The 23,956-nt window shown below is 44.2% G+C and overlaps 1 protein-coding gene and 1 long non-coding RNA gene across 3 annotated transcripts in view; both read right to left on the bottom strand.

The window, feature by feature from the left end:
• epn3b (epsin 3b) overlaps positions 1–23,956 on the bottom strand; it is a 71,565-nt gene that overhangs the window by 7,702 nt on the left and 39,907 nt on the right. Inside the window, exons 5-11 of one of the 2 annotated variants that reach the window (XM_061881264.1) lie at positions 21,773–22,112; positions 21,540–21,661; positions 19,538–19,624; positions 9,739–9,862; positions 9,473–9,658; positions 9,311–9,400; positions 5,680–5,958 (exon numbers count right to left, since the gene is read on the bottom strand). In XM_061881264.1, coding sequence (XP_061737248.1) covers positions 5,680–5,958; positions 9,311–9,400; positions 9,473–9,658; positions 9,739–9,862; positions 19,538–19,624; positions 21,540–21,661; positions 21,773–22,112 — 1,228 coding nt within the window. The remainder of the gene's footprint in view (positions 1–5,679; positions 5,959–9,310; positions 9,401–9,472; positions 9,659–9,738; positions 9,863–19,537; positions 19,625–21,539; positions 21,662–21,772; positions 22,113–23,956) is intronic. The other variant, XM_061881265.1, reaches the window with a different exon arrangement.
• LOC133539156 (uncharacterized) lies at positions 6,529–7,123 on the bottom strand. Its single transcript, XR_009803197.1, has 2 exons — positions 6,822–7,123; positions 6,529–6,584 (listed from the first exon to the last, which is right to left on the bottom strand). It is a non-coding gene; the product is annotated as an uncharacterized LOC133539156 (long non-coding RNA).

Raw genomic sequence — 23,956 nt, 5'->3', positions numbered from 1 at the left:
CTAAGGTCTGCAATATCATCAAAAGGAAGAATCTGGAGAAATCCTTGCACTTAAGCGACGATATTATGGACCTTTAATCCCCCAGGCGGTACTGCGTCATCTAAAAGCGACATCCGTGTGTAAAGGATATCACCGCATGGGCTTGGGAACACGTCAGAAAACTACTTTCAGTAAATACAGTTGGTCGCTACATCTGTAAGTCCAAGTTAAAACTCTACTATGCAAAGCGAAAGCCATTTATCAACAACACTCAGAAACGCCGCCGGCTTTGCTTGGCCCGAGCTCATCTAAGATGGACTGATGGAAAGCGGAAAAGTGTTCTGTGGTCTGACGAGTCCACATTTCAAAATGTTTTTGGAAACTGTGAACGTTGTGTCCTCCGGACCAAAGAGGAAAATAACCATCCGAATTGTTATAAGTGCAAAGTTCAAAAGCCAGCATGTGTGATGGTATGGGGGTGTATTAGTGCCCAAGGCATGGGTAACTTACACATGTGTGATGGTATGGGGGTGTATTAGTGCCCAAGGCATGGGTAACTTACACATGTGTGATGGTATGGGGGTGTATTAGTGCCCAAGACATGGGTAACTTACACATGTGTGATGGTATGGGGGTGTATTAGTGCCCAAGGCATGGGTAACTTACACATGTGTGATGGTATGGGGGTGTATTAGTGCCCAAGGCATGGGTAACTTACACATGTGTGATGGTATGGGGGTGTATTAGTGCCCAAGACATGGGTAACTTACACATCTGTGATGGTATGGGGGTGTATTAGTGCCCAAGGCATGGGTAACTTACACATGTGTGATGGTATGGGGGTGTATTAGTGCCCAAGGCATGGGTAACTTACACATGTGTGATGGTATGGGGGTGTATTAGTGCCCAAGACATGGGTAACTTACACATGTGTGATGGTATGGGGGTGTATTAGTGCCCAAGGCATGGGTAACTTACACATGTGTGATGGTATGGGGGTGTATTAGTGCCCAAGACATGGGTAACTTACACATGTGTGATGGTATGGGGGTGTATTAGTGCCCAAGGCATGGGTAACTTACACATGTGTGATGGTATGGGGGTGTATTAGTGAACAAGACATGACTAACTTACACATGGGTGATGGTATGGGGGTGTATTAGTGAACAAGACATGACTAACTTACACATGTGTGATGGTATGGGGGTGTATTAGTGAACAAGACATGACTAACTTACACATGTGTGATGGTATGGGGGTGTATTAGTGCCCAAGGCATGGGTAACTTACACATGTGTGATGGTATGGGGGTGTATTAGTGAACAAGACATGGGTAACTTACACATGTGTGATGGTATGGGGGTGTATTAGTGAACAAGACATGGGTAACTTACACATCTGTGATGGTATGGGGGTGTATTAGTGAACAAGACATGGGTAACTTACACATGTGTGATGGTATGGGGGTGTATTAGTGCCCAAGGCATGGGTAACTTACACATCTGTGATGGTATGGGGGTGTATTAGTGAACAAGACATGGGTAACTTACACATGTGTGATGGTATGGGGGTGTATTAGTGAACAAGACATGACTAACTTACACATGTGTGATGGTATGGGGGTGTATTAGTGAACAAGACATGACTAACTTACACATGTGTGATGGTATGGGGGTGTATTAGTGAACAAGACATGACTAACTTACACATGGGTGATGGTATGGGGGTGTATTAGTGAACAAGACATGGGTAACTTACACATGTGTGATGGTATGGGGGTGTATTAGTGAACAAGACATGACTAACTTACACATGTGTGATGGTATGGGGGTGTATTAGTGAACAAGACATGGGTAACTTACACATGTGTGATGGTATGGGGGTGTATTAGTGCCCAAGACATGGGTAACTTACACATGTGTGATGGTATGGGGGTGTATTAGTGCCCAAGGCATGGGTAACTTACACATGTGTGATGGTATGGGGGTGCATTAGTGCCCAAGGCATGGGTAACTTACACATCTGTGAAGGCACCATTAATGCTGAAAGGTACATACAGGTTTTGGAGCAACATTGGGAGAAGTGGGGGCGCTCAAGCTAGCAGACCTAGGTCTCTCCAGCAGAAGCCAGCCTTTTTTCTTATTTAACTGTATTTATAAAAAAAAAAAAACATGGCATTTTTATTAGAGTAAGCCAGCGTTTGTGGTGCAAAAATATTGTTTAATTTTTTTGGAATGAAATGAAATTAAATGAATGTGTCTGCCAATATGGAAGATTATATACTGTATCCAAGATGAAATAATTCTCTAAACTGGACTTTAAGACAAAATGAATGTGGTCATACAAAGTAGGTTTTCATGGAGGATAGCTATTGCTGCTTCAGATACAAACACAGAAAGGTAATAAACGCTCACAATTCTTGATTTATTTCGTTAAAAGCAACTTGGAGCAAAAAGTATTTAATAACAATAGGGACGGCGTGGCGCAGTGGGAGAGTGGCCGTGCGCAACCCGAGGGTCACTGGTTCAAATCCCACCTAGAACCAACCTCGTCACGTCCGTTGTGTCCTGAGCAAGACACTTCACCCTTGCTCCTGATGGGTGCTGGTTGGCGCCTTGCATGGCAGCTCCCTCCATCAGTGTGTGAATGTGTGTGTGAATGTGGAAGTAGTGTCAAAGCGCTTTGAGTACCTTGAAGGTAGAAAAGCGCTATACAAGTACAACCCATTTATTATTTATTTATAACTTTATTGTGAATTATATTTATATAGCGCTTTTCTCTAGTGACTCAAAGCGCTTTACATAGTGAAACCCAATACCTAAGTAACATTTAAACCAGTGTGGGTGGCACTGGGAGCAGGTGGGTAAAGTGTCTTGCCCAAGGACACAACGGCAGCGACTAGGATGGCGGAAGCGGGAATCGAACCTGCAACCCTCAAGTTGCTGGCACGGCCGCTCTACCAACCGAGCTATGCCGCCCTTTTTGGAACCATTTATCATATCATAATATCATTATGATAAAATTTTTATGAAAGCGAATAACTCCCTTTTTTCCTGTAACTCTAATGTGCAACCTAAATCAACAATGACTAGAGCTGCACATATGAATTTAAGTGGAAAGAAAAAAAGAAAGAAAAAAGTATACATGCCTCACCTGGTGTTTAGTTCACCGCAGGTCACTGGGAATATGTACTGTACTGTGCAATCTACTAATAAAAGTCTCAATCTATCAATCCAAGCCTGCATTATTGGTGGGCATGTTCCTTGCCACGGATAGGCAACTTTTGAGAAAAAACAAAAGAGAAAAGCCAACGAAAAAAAGAGGAACATTTATTTTAGCACTATTTTGAAAATCAAGACTACATTTCCTGCATTTTTACATTATGCATCCATCCATTTTCTACCGCTTATTCCCTTTCGGGGTCGCGGGGGGCGCTGGCGCCTATCTCAGCTACAATCGGGCGGAAGGCAGGGTACACCCTGGACAAGTCACCACCTCATCGCAGGGCCAACACAGATAGACAGACAACATTCACACTCACATTCACACACTAGGGCCAGTTTTAGTGTTGCCAATCAACCTATCCCCAGGTGCATGTCTTTGGAGGTGGGAGGAAGCCGGAGTACCCGGAGGGAACCCACGCATTCACGGGGAGAACATGCAAACTCCACACAGAAAGATCCCGAGCCTGGATTTGAACCCAGGACTGCAGGACCTTCGTATTGTGAGGCAGACGCACTAAGTGAAGTGAAGTGAATTATATTTATATAGCGCTTTTCTCTAGTGACTCAAAGCGCTTTACATAGTGAAACCCAATATCTAAGTTACATTTAAACCAGTGTGGGTGGCACTGGGAGCAGGTGGGTAAAGTGTCTTGCCCAAGGACACAACGGCAGTGACCAGGATGGCGGAAGCGGGAATCGAACCTGCAACCCTCAAGTTGCTGGCATGGCCGCTCTACCAACCGAGCTATGCCCCTCTGCCACCGTGAAGCCCATTTTTACATTATATTTTACCTTTAGATTTAGTCTGTACCACAAACCTCTTTTGGCTGTCTTTTTGACATTTACATGTCCCACACAGAATGTTACGTTTTTTTAGTAGATACTGTCAAAACGTGGACTGTGGTGGGGTGTGTTTGCCCGGAATGCAAAGGAAGGTGACGGGACATGGCGTGAAGGTAAACACATATTTTAATTTATCTATAAAAAAAAAAGTGCAAACTAAAGGCGCGCACAAGGCGGAGAACAAACTTAGCTAAAAAAAAAAAAAAAAAAACTACCACAAAGGCAAAAAACTTAGGACATGAAAAACTCGCTTACTGTGACTTGAATAAGCAAAACTTACGTGCAGGGCATGAAGAATGAACTACGGCATGAAGAGAATGAACAGAGCTTGGAACAACAACAACAATGACGCCAGGCCGACTGCCTGGCAACTACAAGATGAAATAATAGTGGCGTGATTAACACAGGTGCGTGAGTCCTAAACAAATCAGGTGCGTGAGTCCAAAGGAATCTTTTTGATTGATTGATTGATACTTTTATTAGTAGATTGCACAGTTCAGTACATATTCCGTACAATTGACCACTAAATGGTAACACCCCAATAAGGTTTTCAACTTGTTTAAGTCGGGGTCAACGTTAATCAATTCGTGGTAATCAGGTGAACTAATGGTTGTCATGGTGACAAAACAAACAAAGTGTGCATAATGAGTCCAAAACCAAACAGAACGTGACCACAAAACATGACAGATACTTTACTAACATTATTATCACTAAAAAAGGTCATGTAAAATTATATAACAAGCATGGAAATTACTCAGAAAACATCACCTCTCAGGTAATATACCTCCTGTGTTGTGACCTTTGTTTACAATCTGTCAAAAATACACCTTCTCGTTAAATAGAGCTCGAAAATAGTGCTTGGTGATGAGTGTTGATAAATCATATTGCGTGTGCTAAATAATTACATTTGCATCTTTTCCTCCGAGCATTGTGGGCGTGTTAGAATAATCATGTATGTATTATCATACAACTTTATGCTTAAGGGCCGTTGCTATAGTTGTTATCAATTGTGCTGAAGCTGTATGTTTCTATCTGTGCAAAGCTGGTAATTCAAAAGATTGCAAGTCGTCTCGTATCAGTGTTGTGTTCAGATTCGGCCGGCTGACTGCCAAGGCCGAACATCGAATACCGGGACGCAGACAAAGCAGAGACGGGGCGATATCACCAGCGTCAATACATTTGCATTTCTTTAATAGTCACTGGAGCTGTTGAGATTACTCCTCCCCGCTTTCCCTCAGTGACAGCTTCAGTGATGTAACCAGGGACTTCCTAAATAAATAGAGGAAACACGTGGACTGGACTTTTAGACCGTAGTTCGGATCTGTAACTAGAGTACAGCCCAAAACACGTCTCTCCTCATATGAGCCAAATTGAACTGTCTCTCCATGATTCCTTGCTTCTTGTCTGTTTAATAGATGTCATCAGTGTTTAAACCTGACAGGGCGTTTTGATTATCAAAATGTATTTTGCATATTAATGAAGACGGACACGTTAAATGGATTGCAGACCTTATTCTGTGCACTTAAGAGATGCCCACCTTTTAGCAGATCAGCTTTGCGTGTGTCATGAAGTTTACACGTGTTTTAGTACACGTACACTTTTAGTAGATCAGGCCCGGTACGTTTTGGAATACCTGAGAGGAAGGGGTTGTTCTTCATCTTGCTTCGGGGCGTTGTAGGTATCAGGGCATCCAAATTGACCAGGGAGGCCCCAGTAGGTCCGAGGAAGGCCTCAGGCGTCCGACATACACGTGCAGCACTGACGGGGGGTTCGAGCCGAGACAGATCGAACATCTCTGGACTGGTCGAGTCCCGTCCGTTTTCCTGGGGTTTCACCAGAGGTTCATTCCTAAATGGATCTGTGCTCGGATCCGCTCCAGAAAATATATCTGCTGACCCACGCAGCTCAGAATCTGCAGAAGGAAAGTCATTGTAGAATAGCGATGTGAGATAACTCACGTTATTAATTAACTGCAATATGCCATTTATTTTCCCTTGTATCAAATGAAGCAAAGCCAGCATGTATGTATTTATACAAACTCCATTTCCATATGAGTTGGGAAATTGTGTTAAATGTAAATATAAACAAAATACAATGATTTGCAAATCCTTTTCAACCCATATTCAGTTGAATATGCTACAAAGACAACATATTTCATGTTCAAACTGATAAACATTTAGTTTTTTTGCAAATAATCATTAACTTTAGAATTTGATGCCAGCAACACGTGACAAAGAAGTTGGGAAAGGTGGCAATAAATCCTGATAAAGTTGAGGAATGCTCATCAAACACTTATTTGGAACTTCCCACAGGTGTGCAGGCTAATTGGGAACAGGTGGGTGCCATGATTGGGTATAAATGCAGATTCCATGAAATGCTAAGTAATTCACAAACAAGGATGGGGCGATTTAGTGTTCTCGTGAGACGTGTAAAAACGCCAACTCAACACCAAGCCAAACCGGAGTCAATGAAGAGAACGTCGTTGTAAGCTTGACCATTTACTTTTGACAATTCCTTCATAGACAAGATGGTGAAAAACTGAAAAGAACAAGAGACACAACACACAACACACTTATTGCCTCTGTACATATTCGTTTACAATGACATATAAAAATGTAACGGTAATGTCGGAAAATGTCCAGCAGAGGGAGACTCCCGTCTGCCTAAATGACTTGAACACATTGTATCTAATTTGACAATTATATTTAACATATCGGCACTATTACACTTTTTTAACGTGTCTGACATGTTGTTAACTTATTAAAGACAACTTACGGCATTGCTTCTTCGCCGCTTTGTGTAGGATGGCAACAACAAAGTACTACAGAAAACCACAAAATGTATCTCTAGCTTTCGAACAAATACCGGAAGTCAACCAACAGGAAGTAATTTAGCGGAAGTGACATCATCTAACTGCTGTTTACCGATTATAAAGTACAATAAATATAAACAACTTTAACTCCAAATTAAAGCATTGTAGTTACTAATACAAAATATTATCAAGTAATACAAAAATATTATAATGTAATTACGTAAATAATATTAACAGTTGACTTCAGGACAACACAGGCGAGGTACATCCCTTTGTAAGCAAATTGTCGAACAGTTTTAGAACAACATTTCTCAACGAGCTATTGCAAGGAATTTAGGGATTTTAATATCTACGGTCCGTAAAATCCTCAAAAAGTATAGAGAATCTGCAGAAATCACTGCTTGTAAGCGATGATATTACGGACTTTTGATCCCTCAGGCGGTACTGCATCAAAAACCGACATCCGTGTGTAAAGGATATCACCAAATGGGCTCAGGAACACTTCATAAAACCACTGTCAGTAACTACAGTTGGTCGCTACATCTGTAAGTGCAAGTTAAAACTCTACTATGCAAAGCCAAACCCATTTATCAACAATATTCTGAAACGCCGCCGGCTTGGCTGGGCCCGAGCTCCCCTAAGATGGACTGATGCAAAGTGGAAAAGTGTTCTGTGGTCTGACGAGTCCACATTTCAAATTATATTTGGAAACAGAGGACGTGGAGTCCTCCGGAACAAAGAGGAAAATAACCATTCGGATTGTTATAGGCGCAAAGTTCAAAAGCCAGCATCTGTGATGGTATGGGGGTGTATTAGTGCCCAAGGCATGGGTAACTTACACATCTGTGAAGGCACCATTAATGCTGAATGGTCCATACAGGTTTTGGAACAACATATGTTGTCATCCAAGCAACATTATCATGGACGCCCCTGCTTATTTCAGCAAGACAAGTGTTACAACAGCGTGGCTTTGTAGTAAAAGAGTGCGGGTACTTTCTTGGCCCGCCTGCAGTCCAGACCTGTCTCCCATGGAAAATATGTGGCGCATTATGAAACGTAAAATACGACAGCGGGGACCCCGGACTGTTGAACAACTGAAGCTCTACATAAAACAAGAAACGGAAAGAATTCCACTTTCAAAGCTTCAACAATTAGTTTCCTCAGTTCCCAAACGTTTATTGAGTGTTGTTAAAAGAAAAATGTGATGTAACACAGTGGTGAACATGCCCTTTCCCAACTACTTTGTCTCATGTTGCAGCCATGAAATTCTAAGTTAATTATTATTTGCAAAAAAAATAAAGTTTATAAGTTTGAACATCAAATATCTTGTCTTTGTAGTGCATTCAATTGAATATGGGTTGAAAAGGATTTGCAAATCATTGTATTCTGTTTATATTTACATCTAACACAATTTCCCAACTCACATGGAAACGGGGTTTGTAGAACAGGCACTCTAGCATAGTCCTGACTTTGATGAGCATTATTGTAATAAACAAACATCCGACCTACCATCAAATTTGTTGGGTCATTTTGCACACTCTAACAAGGTCTGATACAAATGTTGCCTTTAGCTATATGTAGGGACGTGAGCACCCTTTGAGGAAAATAAAGGGAAAAAAAGGACATTTTCTATCAGCGCCACGTGCTGCCATGCAAAACCCCAAAGAAAATTTAGAAAATTAAGACTACTCTTCGTGCAATTGGATGCATTTGTAAAGCACATTTCCATCCATCTATTCATTCTGGGACTCATTTGTATACTCTAGCCTTTAAATAGACTCCCTTTTTAGACCAGTTGATCTGCTGTTTCTTTTCTTTTTCTTCTATGTCCCACTCTCCCCTGTGGAGGGAGTCCGGTCCGATCCGGTGGCCATGTACTGCTTGCCTGTGTATCGGCTGGGGACATCTCTGCGCTGCTGATCAGCCTCCGCTTGGGATGGTTTCCTGCTGGCTCCGCTGTGAACGGGACTCTCGCTGCTGTGTTGGATCCGCTTTGGACTGGACTCTCGCGACTGTGTTGGATCCATTATGGATTGATCTTTCACAGTATCATGTTCTCATAGTCATCATTGTCACCGATGTCCCACTGGGTGTGAGTTTTCCTTGCCCTTATGTGGGCCTACCGAGGATGTCGTAGTGGTTTGTGCAGCCCTTTGAGACACTAGTGATTTAGGGCTATATAAGTAAACATTGATTGATTGATTGATTTTCTACCGCTTGTCCATAGTGGGGTTGCGGGGGATGCTGGAGCCTATCTCAGCTGGATTTTAGCGGAAGGCGGGATACACCCTGGACAAGTAGCCCCTTCATCACAGGGCCAACACAGATAGACAGACAACAGTCACACTCACTTCCTTTAGGAAATGTAACCATCCAAAAAAAGTGAGTTAAATATCCCCGCAGTCGAACATGCAACCAAAGACAGCTTTCTGCTCTTCATGTGTATATTTACCTGTCGGACTGGCAGGAGAAGACAGTTGAGGAATGTCCTGTTGAAGCGTCTCCTCTCCCTGTGCACTGAATGCATCTCTCCCTTCACTTCCTGCATGAGTGTTATTCATCAGGTACAACAAATGGTGTGCTTTAATTGAAGAACACATGGGAAGATAATTACCTCGCTCAGATATCGTGTCCCACGTGTGGTTGTCAGGGCTGCAGGTGGCCGCCGATACCACCGCCCCCGCCGCTTCCCACGGCTCTCCGCGCGAGTTGGCACACGGCGCCCAAGGATTAGTCGCAATGGAGGGTGGGGGCGGCGCAGTCCAGGGGCTACCAACTACAGGAGTGTCGGACTTGGCCGCTGTGCAGGTGGATAGACACGAGCGGTAATCACTTTACCCCCTGTGGCTTTTGTTTGTGTGGACATGATGATGCACTCACCTACAAAATCCCAGGGGACGGAGGCGAAGTTACAGGAAGGCTGGGCAGAGTTCCACGGGTCACCGGTCGGCGGTTGCCTCTCAGATGATGGGGCAAACAAGTCTGCGAGGTCCACCATGGTCGCCTAACAGAGCAGGAAACAATAAATCAATCAATCAATCAATCAATCAATGTTTACTTATATAGCCCTAAATCACTAGTGTCTCAAAGGGCTGCACAAACCACTACGACATCCTCGGTAGGCCCACATAAGGGCAAGGAAAACTCACACCCAGTGGGACGTAGGTGACAATAATGACCCAGTGGGACGTCTGTGACAATGATGACTATGAGAACCTTGGAGAGGAGGAAAGCAATGGATGTCGAGCGGGTCTAACATGATACTGTGAAAGTTCAATCCACAATGGATCCAACACAGTCGCGAGAGTCCAGTCCAAAGCGGATCCAACACAGCAGCGAGAGTCCCGTTCACAGCGGAGCCAGCAGGAAACCATCCCAAGCGGAGGCGGATCAGCAGCGCAGAGATGTCCCCAGCCGATACACAGGCAAGCAGTACATGGCCACCGGATCGGACCGGACCCCCTCCACAAGGGAGAGTGGGACATAGAAGAAAAAGAAAAGAAACGGCAGATCAACTGGTCTAAAAAGGGAGTCCATTTAAAGGTTAGAGTATACAAATGAGTTTTAAGGTGAGACTTAAATGCTTCTACTGAGGTAGCATCTCGAACTGTTACCGGGAGGGCATTCCAGAGTACTGGAGCCCGAACGGAAAACGCTCTATAGCCCGCAGACTTTTTTTGGGCTTTGGGAATCACTAACAAGCCGGAGTCCTTTGAACGCAGATTTCTTGCCGGGACATATGGTACAATACAATCAGCAAGATAGGATGGAGCTAGACCGTGTAGTATTTTATACGTAAGTAGTAAAACCTTAAAGTCACATCTTAAGTGCACAGGAAGCCAGTGCAGGTGAGCCAGTATAGGTATATATGTATGTATATATGTATATAAAGGTATATACAGTATAGATATATATGTATGTATATATGTATATAAAGGTATATACAGTACAGGCGTAATGTGATCAAACTTTCTTGTTCTTGTCAAAAGTCTAGCAGCCGCATTTTGTACCAACTGTAATCTTTTAATGCTAGACATGGGGAGACCCGAAAATAATACGTTACAGTAGTCGAGGCGAGACGTAACAAACGCATGGATAATGATCTCAGCGTCTTTAGTGGACAGAATGGAGCGAATTTTAGCGATATTACGGAGTTGAAAGAAGGCCGTTTTAGTAACGCTTTTAATGTGTGACTCAAAGGAGAGAGTTGGGTCGAAGATTTTTTACCGTGTCGCCTTGTTTAATTGTTTGGTTGTCAAATGTTAGAGTTGTATTATTAAATAGAGTTCGGTGTCTAGCAGGACCGATAATCAGCATTTCCGTTTTTTTGGCGTTGAGTTGCAAAAAGTTAGCGGACATCCATTGTTTAATTTCATTAAGACACGCCTCCAACTGACTACAATCCGTAAATGTAAGTTGGTATGTGCAAAAGCTTTTGCGCTTTGCAGTTTATATGCAAAATAGTTTTTATTGTCACATGGCCATCATTCTGCGACCTACAGTATATTAATCACACCTGTCAACATTTTCATTTTAAAATAAGGGGGATCTTTAATATACATATATATATTACTATTATTATTATTATTAGACTAAAGCAGGGATCCCCAAACTTTTTGACTCGGGGGTCGCATTGTGTTAAAAAAATTTGGCCGGGGGCTGAGCCGCATATACAGTGGGGCAAAAAAGTATTTAGGCAGCCATCGATTGTGCAAGTTCTCCCATTTAAAATGATGACAGAGGTCTGTAATTTTCATCATAGGTACACTTCAACTGTGAGAGACAAAATGTGAAAAAAAAAATCCAGGAATTCACATTGTAGGCATTTTAAATAATTTATTTGTAAATGATGGTGGAAAATAAGTATTTGGTCAACCATTCAAAGCTCCCACTGATGGAAGAAGGTTTTGGCTCAAAATCTCACGATACATGGCCCCATTCATTCTTTCCTTAACACGGATCAATCGTCCTGTCCCCTTAGCAGAAAAACCGCCCCAAAGCATGATGTTTCCACCCCCATGCTTCACAGTAGGTTTGGTGTTCTTGGGATGCAACTCAGTATTCTTCTTCCTCCAAACACGACGAGTTGAGTTTATACCAAAAAGTTCTATTTTGGTTTCATCTGACCACATGACATTCTCCCAATCCTCTGCTGTATTATTTATGTATCCATTTATCCAGGTACTCCTGCTTCCTCCCACCTCCAAGACATGCACCTGGGGATAGGCTCCTCCCACTTCCAAAGACATGCACCTGGGGATAGGTTGATTGGCAACGCTAAATTGGCCCTAGTGTGTGAATGTTGTCTGTGTTGGCCCTGCGATGCGGTGGAGACTTGTCATATTTAAAGTCCTCATGTGTCCAAGGACATATTTCCTGAGTTTATAAACATAAAATAGATTAAAAAAAATTTTTAAAAAAGATTTTGTGATGTTAAAAAATATCGATGTAATCATAGTAGTATCGACTAGCTACGCTTTTGTATGTGGTATCATTACAGTGGATGTTAGGCGTAGATCCACCCATGGCGTTTGTTTATATTGCAGTGTCCCGGAAGAGTTGATGCTGCAGGGAATTCTGGGAATTTGTTCTGTCGTGTTTATGTTGTGTTGCGGTGCAAATATTCTTCCAAAATATGTTTGTCGTGTGGCTTCACTATGTGACACATGTTTATGACAGTGTTGGCATTGTTCATACTGCCACTTTTAGTGTGACATGTATGACTGGTGAGTAAGTATGCCCTTTATTCGCTTGAGGGCAGTGTGTTCCTGATCCGCTGTGGTGAAGAAGGAGCTGAGCCAGTAGATAAAGCTCTCAATATACCAGTCGATCTACGTCCCCATCCTCACCTTTGGTCACGGTCTTTAAGCTATGACTGAAAGGATAAGATCACGGGTACAAGCGGCTGAAATGAGTTTACTCTGCCGGATGGCGGTTCTCTCCCTCAGAGATAGGGTGAGAAGCTCTGCCATCCGAGAGGAGCTCAAAGCAAAGCCACTGCTCCTCCACATCGGGAGGAGCCAGATGAGGTGGTTCGGGAATCTGGTCAGGATGAGACCTTGAACGCCTCCCTAGGAAGGTGTTTCGGGCACTTCCAACCGTACGAGGCCACGGGGAAGACCAGGACACTTTAGGTAGACTATGTCTCCCGGCTGGCCTGGGAACGCCTCGGGATCCCGCGGGAAGAGCTGGACGAAGTGGCCGGAGAGACGGAAGTCGGGGCTTCCCTGCTTAGGCTGCTGCCCCCGTGACCCGACCTCGGATAAGCGGAAGAAGATGGATGGATGGTGTTCCAATTCAAGATGATTGTGTCAGTTTATTTTCGGGCACAATAAAACCTTGGTTAGATTATGTTAATTAGAGACTATTTGATTTGTGACTCTTTTATTCTGTGAAACGGACCAAACACGCCACGAAATTAACAACAGGATTGATTTTTCAAAAAATAATGTAAAAGAATGAAAGTTGCCGTCAATCCCACGTGGGTGCTCGGGCTTGTCCGTGGGTGCTCGGGCCCTGAAACACTCATGGGATTGGTGCCAATGGTCCACACCAAATCATCATTTAAATATGGTGGCCTGCACCACTTTTGCACTCGTCAAGTGCACATGCAATCTTAGTAGATCACCACCAACTAATATACGCCCCGCAATTTTATAGTTTGCAAACGCTATTTCGTTTGTGGTATGTGGATCTTTTTAGATCTATTACTTGTGCATTTGTTTTTTCCATCCATCCATCCATTTTCTACCGCTTATTCCCTTTTTGGGGTGGCGGGGGGCGCTGGCGCCTATCTCAGCTACAATCGGGCGGAAGGCAGGGTACACCCTGGACAAGTCGCCACCTCATCACAGGGCCAACACAGATAGACAGACAACATTCACACACTAGGGCCAATTTAGTGTTGCCAATCAACCTATCCCCAGGTGCATGTCTTTGGAAGTGGGAGGAAGCCGGAGTACCCGGAGGGAACCCACGCATTCACGGGGAGAACATGCAAACTCCACACAGAAAGATCCCCAGCCTGGATTTGAACCCAGGACTGCAGGACCTTCGTATTGTGAGGCAGACGCACTAACCCCTCTTACACTGTGCTGCCCAGTTCTGCATATATTAGTTAAATTAATTATTTGTTGCTTTATGAATACTTGGGCCTACTGCGCTTTGGTGTTGGTCATTGTGGTGGTCTCTACGACTAAATTGTCTTTTTGAGAGCTTCAACATCCATCTATACATTTCCTACCGCTTATTCCCTTTCAGGGTCGTGGGGAGCGCTGGTGCCTATCTCAGCTACAATCGGGCGGAAGGCAGGGTACACCCTGGACAAGTCGCCACCTCATCACAGGGCCAACACAGATAGACAGACAACATTCACACTCACATTCACACACTAGGGACCATTTAGTGTTGCCAATCAACCTATCCCCAGGTGCATGTCTTTGGAAGTGGGAGGAAGCCGGAGTACCCGGAGGGAACCCACGCAGTCACTGGGAGGACATGCAAACTCCACACAGAAAGATCCCGAGCCTGGATTTGAACCCAGGACTGCAGGACCTTCGTATTGTGAGGCAGACGCACTAACCCCTCTGCCACCGTGAAGCATTTGTTTTTTTATTTTTATTTTTTTTTTTTAAGCCTTATTTCAAAATTAAAAAAACAAAATACCCACGTGGCGCCCCACCAATCTGCACACCGGCGTGTGGCTGGTGAACCCGCCAATGAGACAAGGGGCCGCCTCGCAACCCCAGAGGAAGATTGCATTGATGGAAATGTCACGTCAAGCTCAAGGTTAAGAACAATAAACTTGTTATCATTCAGCAGGCGCTCTCTCTCCATGCAGCTTTATTATGCTGATCCATGTCTTTTTGCCTCATCCCTCTTGGCCACACAAGTAAGTCCACATTCAACAAAGCGCACATACATGCCAATGCACACGCTCCTACGGTCCCACACATTTGTAGCAGCATACTTGCCGACCCTCCCGGATTTTCCGGGAGACTCCCGAAATTCAGCGCCTCTCCCGAAAACCTCCAGGGACAACTTTTCTCCCGAAAATCTCCCGAAATTCAGGCCGAGCCGGAGACCCCGCCCCCTACAGCTCCATGCAGACCGACTCAATGTTGTGACCCTCTTAAACAGGACAATACTGCTATCTACTGTACATAGAATAGAATGTAAATATATTCTACATTTAAGTGCAGTCAAGGAACATGCATTAGGGCATGGGTGTCAAACTCTGGCCCGCGGTGTAATTTAATTTGGCCCTTGAGGCAATATCAAATTAACATTACAGCTGGCCCGCCGTTATTACACAGCAGCGGTGCCGCTGTAACACCGCAATTTCTCACACTTGCCAATCCTCCCGAAGTTCAGTGCCCCTCACGAAAATCTCCCGGGGCAAGCGTTCTCCCGATTTCCACTCAGACAACAATATTGAGGGCGTGCCTTAAAGGCATTGCCTTTAGCATTCTCTACAATATGTCGTCACGTCCGCATTTCCTCCATACAAACAGCGTGCATGCCCACTCGCATAATATACGCGGCTATTACACACACATAAGTGAATGCAAGGCATACTTGTTCAACAGCCATACAGGTCACACTGAGGGTGGCCGTATAAACAACTTTAACACTTACAAATATGCGCCACACTGTGAATTCACGCCAAACAAGAATGACAAACACATTGCGGGAGAACATCTGCACTGTAACATAAAATAAACACAACAGAACAAATACCCATAAAACCCCTTGCAACACTAACTGTTTCGGGACGCTACAATATATTTTGATATTTACCTCAGAAGGCTGCAAATAGAAAAGAGGCATTAAATTTGTATTTAAATTTTATTTGATATGCCATTGATATTTTTTCCATCCATCATCTTCCGCTTATCCGAGGTCGGGTCGCGGGGGCAGCAGCCTAAGCAGGGAAGCCCAGACTTCCCTATCCCCAGCCACTTCGTCTAGCTCTTCCCGGGGGATCCCGAGGCGTTCCCAGGCCAGCCGGGAGACATAGTCTTCCCAACGTGTCCTGGGTCTTCCCCGTGGCCTCCTACCGGTTGGACGTGCCCTAAACACCTCCCTAGGGAGGCGTTCGGGTGGCATCCTGACCAGATGCCCAAACCACCTCATCTGGCTCCTCTCGATGTGGAGGAGCAGCGGCTTTACTTTGAGTTCCTCCCGGATGGCAGAGCTTCTCACCCTATCTCTAAGGGAGAGACCCGCCACACGGCGGAGGAAACTCATTTGGGCCGCTTGTACCCGTGATCTTATCCTTTCGGTCATGACCATAGGTGAGGATGGGAACGTAGATCGACCGGTAAATTGAGAGCTTTGCCTTCCGGCTCAGCTCCTTCTTCACCACAACGGATCGATACAACGTCCGCATTACTGAAGACGCCGCACCGATCCGCCTGTCGATCTCACGATCCACTCTTCCCCCACTCGTGAACAAGACTCCTAGGTACTTGAACTCCTCCACTTGGGGCAGGGTCTCCTCCCCAACCCGGAGATGGCACTCCACCCTTTTCCGGGCGAGAACCATGGACTCGGACTTGGAGGTGCTGATTCTCATTCCGGTCGCTTCACACTCGGCTGCGAACCGATCCAGCGAGAGCTGAAGATCCCGGTCAGATGAAGCCATCAGGACCACATCATCTGCAAAAAGCAGAGACCTAATCCTGCGGTCACCAAACCGGAACCCCTCAACGCCTTGACTGTGCCTAGAAATTCTGTCCATAAAAGTTATGAACAGAATCGGTGACAAAGGACAGCCTTGGCGGAGTCCAACCCTCACTGTATTTTTTAATTATTATTATTATAATTTGAAACTCGATTTTGCATGTCACTATAAAGTTATATAAGCCTTGCCTGTTCAATGTTCAATGCAAAACTTGTTTGGGTCCCTTATAAAAGTTTAATTTGTTCAACCTTGGCCCGCGGCTTTGTTCAGTTTTCAATTTTGGCCCACTCTGTATTTGAGTTTGACACCCCTGCGTTAAGGAGTCTGTTCTGAAGCCCACAGTAAAATAAATAATAAATGGGTTGTACTTGTATAGCGCTTTTCTACCTTCCAGGTACTCAAAGCGCTTTGACACTACTTCCACATTTACCCATTCACACACACATTCACACACTGATGGAGGGAGCTGCCATGCAAGGCGCTTGCCAGCACCCATCAGGAGCAAGGGTGAAGTGTCTTGCCCAAGGACACAACGGACGTGACGAGGTTGGTACTAGGTGGCGATTGAACCAAGGACCCCCGGGTTGCGCACGGCCACTCTGCCACTGCGCCACGCCGCAGTAAAGAGACGCAACTTCATCACGTCGTCTGGTTATTGACTCCAACCCAATCTTTACACCGTCGACGAGCAAAATTAAGAAATACGCTTGCAAGTTCCAAAACGAATGGAAACAAGAATTTCAGTTTATCCCGGAGAGTTCGAAGGGGAAGGGGTATGTTGCCTGCAAATTTTGTAGAACTCTTATTCATCCTCTTCTTAAAAGACCTAACCTCGATCCTGACCTCATGGTAAATTACCGACCGGTGTCTCACCTTCCCTTTATTTCAAAAATCCTTGAAAAAATTGTTGCGGAGCAGTTAAATGAACACTTAGCGTCTAACAATCTATGTGAAACCTTTCAATCCGGTTTCAGGGCAAATCACTCCACGGAGACAGCCCTCGCAAAAATGACTAATGATCTATTGCTAACGATGGATTCTGATGTGTCATCTATGTTGCTGCTCCTCGATCTTAGCGCTGCTTTCGATACCGTCGATCATAATATTTTATTAGAACGTATCAAAACACGAATTGGTATGTCAGACTTAGCCCTGTCTTGGTTTAACTCTTATCTTACTGATAGGATGCAGTGTGTCTCCCATAACAATGTGACCTCGGACTACGTTAAGGTAACGTGTGGAGTTCCCCAGGGTTCGGTCCTTGGCCCTGCACTCTTCAGCATCTACATGCTGCCGCTAGGTGACATCATACGCAAATACGGTGTTAGCTTTCACTGTTATGCTGATGACACCCAACTCTACATGCCCCTAAAGCTGACCAACACGCCGGATTATAGTCAGCTGGAGGCGTGTCTTAATGAAATTAAACAATGGATGTCCGCTAACTTTTTGCAACTCAACGCCAAAAAAACGGAAATGCTGATTATCGGTCCTGCTAGACACCGAACTCTATTTAATAATACAACTCTAACATTTGACAACCAAACAATTAAACAAGGCGACACGGTAAAGAATCTGGGTATTATCTTCGACCCAACTCTCTCCTTTGAGGCACACATTAAAAGCGTTACTAAAACGGCCTTCTTTCATCTCCGTAACATCGCTAAAATTCGCTCCATTCTGTCCACTAAAGACGCTGAGATCATTATCCATGCGTTTGTTACGTCTCGCCTCGACTACTGTAACGTATTATTTTCGGGTCTCCCCATGTCTAGCATTAAAAGATTACAGTTGGTACAAAATGCGGCTGCTAGACTTTTGACAAGAACAAGAAAGTTTGATCACATTACGCCTGTACTGTATATACCTTTATATACATATATACATACATATATACCTATACTGTATATACCTTTATATACATATATACATACATATATACCTGTACTGGCTCACCTGCACTGGCTTCCTGTGCACTTAAGATGTGACTTTAAGGTTTTACTACTTACGTATAAAATAGTACACGGTCTAGCTCCATCTTATCTTGCCTATTGTATTGTACCATATGTCCCGGCAAGAAATCTGCGTTCAAAGGACTCCGGCTTATTAGTGATTCCCAAAGCCCAAAAAAAGTCTGCGGGCTATAGAGCATTTTCCGTTCGGGCTCCAGTACTCTGGAATGCCCTCCCGGTAACAGTTCGCGATGCCACCTCAGTAGAAGCATTTAAGTCTCACCTTAAAACTCATCTGTATACTCTAGCCTTTAAATAGACTCCCTTTTTAGACCAGTTGATCTGCCGTTTCTTTTCTTTTTCTTCTATGTCCCACTCTCCCTTGTGGAGGGAGTCCGGTCCGATCCGGTGGCCATGTACTGCTTGCCTGTGTATCGGCTGGGGACATCTCTGCGCTGCTGATCCGCCTCCGCTTGGGATGGTTTCCTGCTGGCTCCGCTGTGAACGGGACTCTCGCTGCTGTGTTGGATCCGCTTTGGACTGGACTCTCGCGACTGTGTTGGATCCATTGTGGATTGAACTTTCACAGTATCATGTTAGACCCGCTCGACATCCATTGCTTTCCTCCTCTCCAAGGTTCTCATAGTCATTATTGTCACCGACGTCCCACTGGGTGTGAGTTTTCCTTGTCCTTATGTGGGCCTACCGAGGATGTCGTAGTGGTTTGTGCAGCCCTTTGAGACACTAGTGATTTAGGGCTATATAAGTAAACATTGATTGATTGATTGATATATATAAAAAAATGAATATATATATAGCTAGAATTCACTGAAAGTCAAGTATTTCATACATATATATATATATATGAAATATATATGAAATACTCGAGTTGGTGAATCATACGCCACCCCTCTTAACCACGCCCCCCGCTCCAACCATGCCTCCTCCCCCCGACCACGCCCCCCCCAACTCCCACCTCCCGAAATCGGAGGTCTTAAGGTTGGCAAGTATGTGTAGCAGGCACAAATGTTTTCATACTCACCTCCTGTGTCCCTGACTGGTTTTCTCTCCTGCTCTCATCCAGGACCTTCCGTAGCAGGGACTCATCTCCTTGGCGACAGCGCTTCTCCTGCAGGGATGGCATTGTGTTATTATCAACATTACAGCAGCTGTAAGCACATCACCAGTCTTTGTGAATTTTTCTTAAATTCAGTTAATCAATCAATCAAGCAAAGAATCAAAGTTGACTTATATAGCCCTTAATCACAAAGGTCTCAAAGGGCTGCGCAAGCCACAACAACATCCTCGGCTCAGGTCCCACATCAGGGCAAGAAGAAACTCAACCCAATGGAATACAAAAAACTTCCGTAAAAGGACTTTTGACAAGAACAAGAAAGTTTGATCATATTACGCCTGTACTGTATATACCTTTATATACATATATACATACATATATACCTGTACTGTATATACCTTTATATACATATATACATACATATATACCTATACTGGCTCACCTGCACTGGCTTCCTGTGCACTTAAGATGTGACTTTAAGGTTTTACTACTTACGTATAAAATACTACACGGTCTAGCTCCAGCCTATCTTGCCGATTGTATTGTACCATATGTCCCGGCAAGAAATCTGCGTTCAAAAGACTCCGGCTTATTAGTGATTCCCAAAACCCAAAAAAAGTCTGCGGGCTATAGAGCGTTTTCCGTTCGGGCTCCAGTACTCTGGAATGCCCTCCCGGTAACAGTTCGAGATGCTACCTCAGTAGAAGCATTTAAGTCTCATCTTAAAACTCATCTGTATACTCTAGCCTTTAAATAGACCTCCTTTTTAGACCAGTTGATCTGCCGCTTCTTTTATTTCTCCTATGTCCCCCCCTCCCTTGTGGAGGGGGTCCGGTCCGATGACCATGGATGAAGTACTGACTGTCCAGAGTCGAGACCCAGGATGGACCGCTCGTCGGGACCCAGGATGGACCGCTCGCCTGTATCGGTTGGGGACATCTCTACGCTGCTGATCCGCTTGAGATGGTTTCCTGTGGACGGGACTCTCACTGCTGTCTTGGAGCCACTATGGATTGAACTTTCACAGTATCATGTTAGACCCGCTCGACATCCATTGCTTTCGGTCCCCTAGAGGGGGGGGGGTTGCCCACATCTGAGGTCCTCTCCAAGGTTTCTCATAGTCAGCATTGTCACTGGCGTCCCACTGAATGTGAATTCTCCCTGCCCACTGGGTGTGAGTTTTCCTTGCCCTTTTGTGGGTTCTTCCGAGGATGTTGTAGTCGTAATTTGTGCAGTCCTTTGAGACATTTGTGATTTGGGGCTATATAAATAAACATCGATTGATTGATTGATATTTACGAATTACACAACGTGCCAACTTCACTGGCTTTGAGTTTTGTACATTCTAATTGACATGACATAGTTTGCAACAACAATCACTAGTATTGATACCTGTGTGTTAAGAAGCAGAGTTACACTGCCATCTACTGTACGGAGTTGTAAATACAAGCTGCATTCACATATTTGTATATCAGCTGGAACCGATAAACAAATATGTTTATTCCTAGAGGGGGGGGTTGCCCACATCTGAGGTCCTCTCCAAGGTTTCTCATAGTCAGCATTGTCACTGGCGTCCCACTGGATGTGAATTCTCCCTGCCCACTGGGTGTGAGTTTTCCTTGCCCTTTTGTGGGTTCTTCCGAGGATGTTGTAGTCGTAATGATTTGTGCAGTCCTTTGAGACATTTGTGATTTGGGGCTATATAAATAAACATTGATTGATTGACATTGAAGGAAAAAAAAAATGTACGACGGAATGACAGACAGAAATACCCATTTTTTTTTAGATATATAGATTTATTTATTAAAGGTAAATTGAGCAAATTGGCTATTTCTGGCAATTTATTTAAGTGTGTATCAAACTAGTAGCCCTTTGCATTAATCAGTAGCTCTAGGTTTCAAAAAGGTCGGTGACCCCTGCACTGGACTATATGACACACCTGTGGCCTCGGTCTATGAGCATGTCGTACCTTCTGACTCTCCTCCCTGCTCATAGCTAAGGCCAGCTGGAGTTGGAGCTCCTCTTCCCCGCTGGTTTGCGGTCGAGCCTGCTCCAGGTCCGAGGCACCCCGAGGAGATGAGGATGAGGCTGCTGAGAGTCAACAGGGAGGTGGTGTGAGGTTGATGCAAAGTAGGTATGCCACAGCAGCATCTGGGAGACATGTATCACGGAGCAGCATCAGGAGTTAGACTCAAGACTCACAATTAAAAGAGGACGGAGAACCCCTGGAGCGAATAACATCTTCCCCGTATAGCACAGCCATGCTGGGCTGGCTTGTTCGTCTGCCCGGGTGGTAAGAAGGTGGTATTCCTCCATACATCCCACCTCCTCCACCTCCTCCCCCGGCGGCGGCGGCTGCTGCTGCTCCTCCTCCACCAGTGCCTCCAGCCGCCATGCGCTCCTTGGTTTTCAGAGCTTGACTCCGCTCTTGGCGAAGGCGCTCATCATCCCGAAGGAGACACACCAGTTGGCGAGCTTTCTCTCGAACATTGGCCCCTTGGTCTCTGCCGTCGCGGTCGACATACTGGAAATCACGAAGAGTCTGAACCAGGGAAAAAAAAAAACATTCATCTGAATTTGATTGTGTCCAAATTTTTGGTTCACATTTTGATATTTTTATTTAAAAAAAAAAACAATACAATATAAGTATACAATACAAGTCCGAGTCCATGGTTCTCGCCCGGAAAAGGGTGGAGTGCCATCTCCGGGTTGGGGAGGAGACCCTGCCCCAAGTGGAGGAGTTCAAGTACCTAGGAGTCTTGTTCACGAGTGGGGGAAGAGTGGATCGTGAGATCGACAGGCGGATCGGTGCGGCGTCTTCAGTAATGCGGACGTTGTATCGATCCGTTGTGGTGAAGAAGGAGCTGAGCCGGAAGGCAAAGCTCTCAATTTACCGGTCGATCTACGTTCCCATCCTCACCTATGGTCATGAGCTTTGGGTCATGACCGAAAGGATAAGATCACGGGTACAAGCGGCCCAAATGTGTTTGGGTCTCTCCCTTAGAGATAGGGTGAGAAGCTCTGCCATCCGGGAGGAGCTCAACGTAAAGCCGCTGCTCCTCCACATCGAGAGGAGCCAGATGAGGTGGTTCGGGCATCTGGTCAGGATGCCACCCGAACGCCTCTCTAGGGAGGTGTTTAGGGCACGTCCAGCTGGTAGGAGACCACGGGGAAGACCCAGGACACGTTGGGAAGACTATGTCTCCCGGCTGGCCTGGGAACGCCTCGGGATCCCCCGGGAAGAGCTGGACGAAGTGGCTGGGGAGAGGGAAGTCTGGGCTTCCCTGCTTAGGTTGCTGCCCCCGCGACCCGACCTCGGATAAGCGGAAGATGATGGATGGATGGATGGATGGATATAAGTATGAAAAAAGAGACCCCAAAAGGTTTTGGTAAAAAAAAAATGTAAAAAATATTATTTAGCAGTATTATCATTTTACTATTGATGTAGATCACAGCTGTTAAATTTTAGAATTAATCGCAATTCTTATTTGTAATGATTATTAATAGCTTATTGCTGATTATTATTAATCGATTATTAATCATAACAGGACGCATAGCTCGGTTGGTAGAGCGGCCGTGCCAGCAACTTGAGGGTTTCAGGTTCGATTCCCGCTTCCGCCATCCTAGTCACTGCCGTTGTGTCCTTGGGCAAGACACTTTACCCACCTACTCCCAGTGCCACCCACACTGGTTTAAATGTAAAAATTAGATATTGGGTTTCACTATGTAAAGCGCTTTGAGTCACTAGAGAAAAGCGCTATATAAATATAATTCACTTCACTTCACATTTTTAGAGAAAAAAATACAACCTTAAAAATTATTTTGGGATTTTTAAACACAAATACCTTTTTACCTTTTAAATTCCTTCCTCTTCTTTCCTGACAAATTAAATCAATGTCCAAGTATTTTTTTTATTGTAAAGAATAATAAATACATTTTAATTTAAGTCTTCATTTTAATTTCTGTTTTTTCGACAGAGAATATTTGTGAAATATTTCTTCAAACTTATTATTGTTAAAATTCATAAAAAAATTCCTGGTAAATCTAGAAAATCTGTAGAATAAATTTAAATCTTATTTCAAAGTCTCTAGAATTTCTTTTAAAATTTTTTGTTCTGGAAAATCTAGAAGAAATAATGATTTGTCTTTGTTAGAAATATAGCTTGGTCCAATTTGTTATATATTCTAACAAAAAGTAGATTGGATTTTAAACTATTTAAAACATGTCGTCAAAATTGTAAAATTAATCTTAATCAGGAAAAATTACTAATGATGTTCCATTAATTCTTTTTTTTAACTTTTTCAAAAAGATTCAAAATAGCTAGTTTTTCTCTTCATTTTTTTCGGTTGAATTTTGAATTTTAAAGAGTCGAAATTGAAGATAGAC

Source organism: Nerophis ophidion, linkage group LG20 (assembly GCF_033978795.1).
Source record: "Nerophis ophidion isolate RoL-2023_Sa linkage group LG20, RoL_Noph_v1.0, whole genome shotgun sequence".
NCBI lineage: Eukaryota > Metazoa > Chordata > Actinopteri > Syngnathiformes > Syngnathidae > Nerophis > Nerophis ophidion.
The sequence above is the reverse complement of the archived record's forward strand: the minus strand, read 5'-3'. Positions and strand labels throughout refer to the sequence as shown.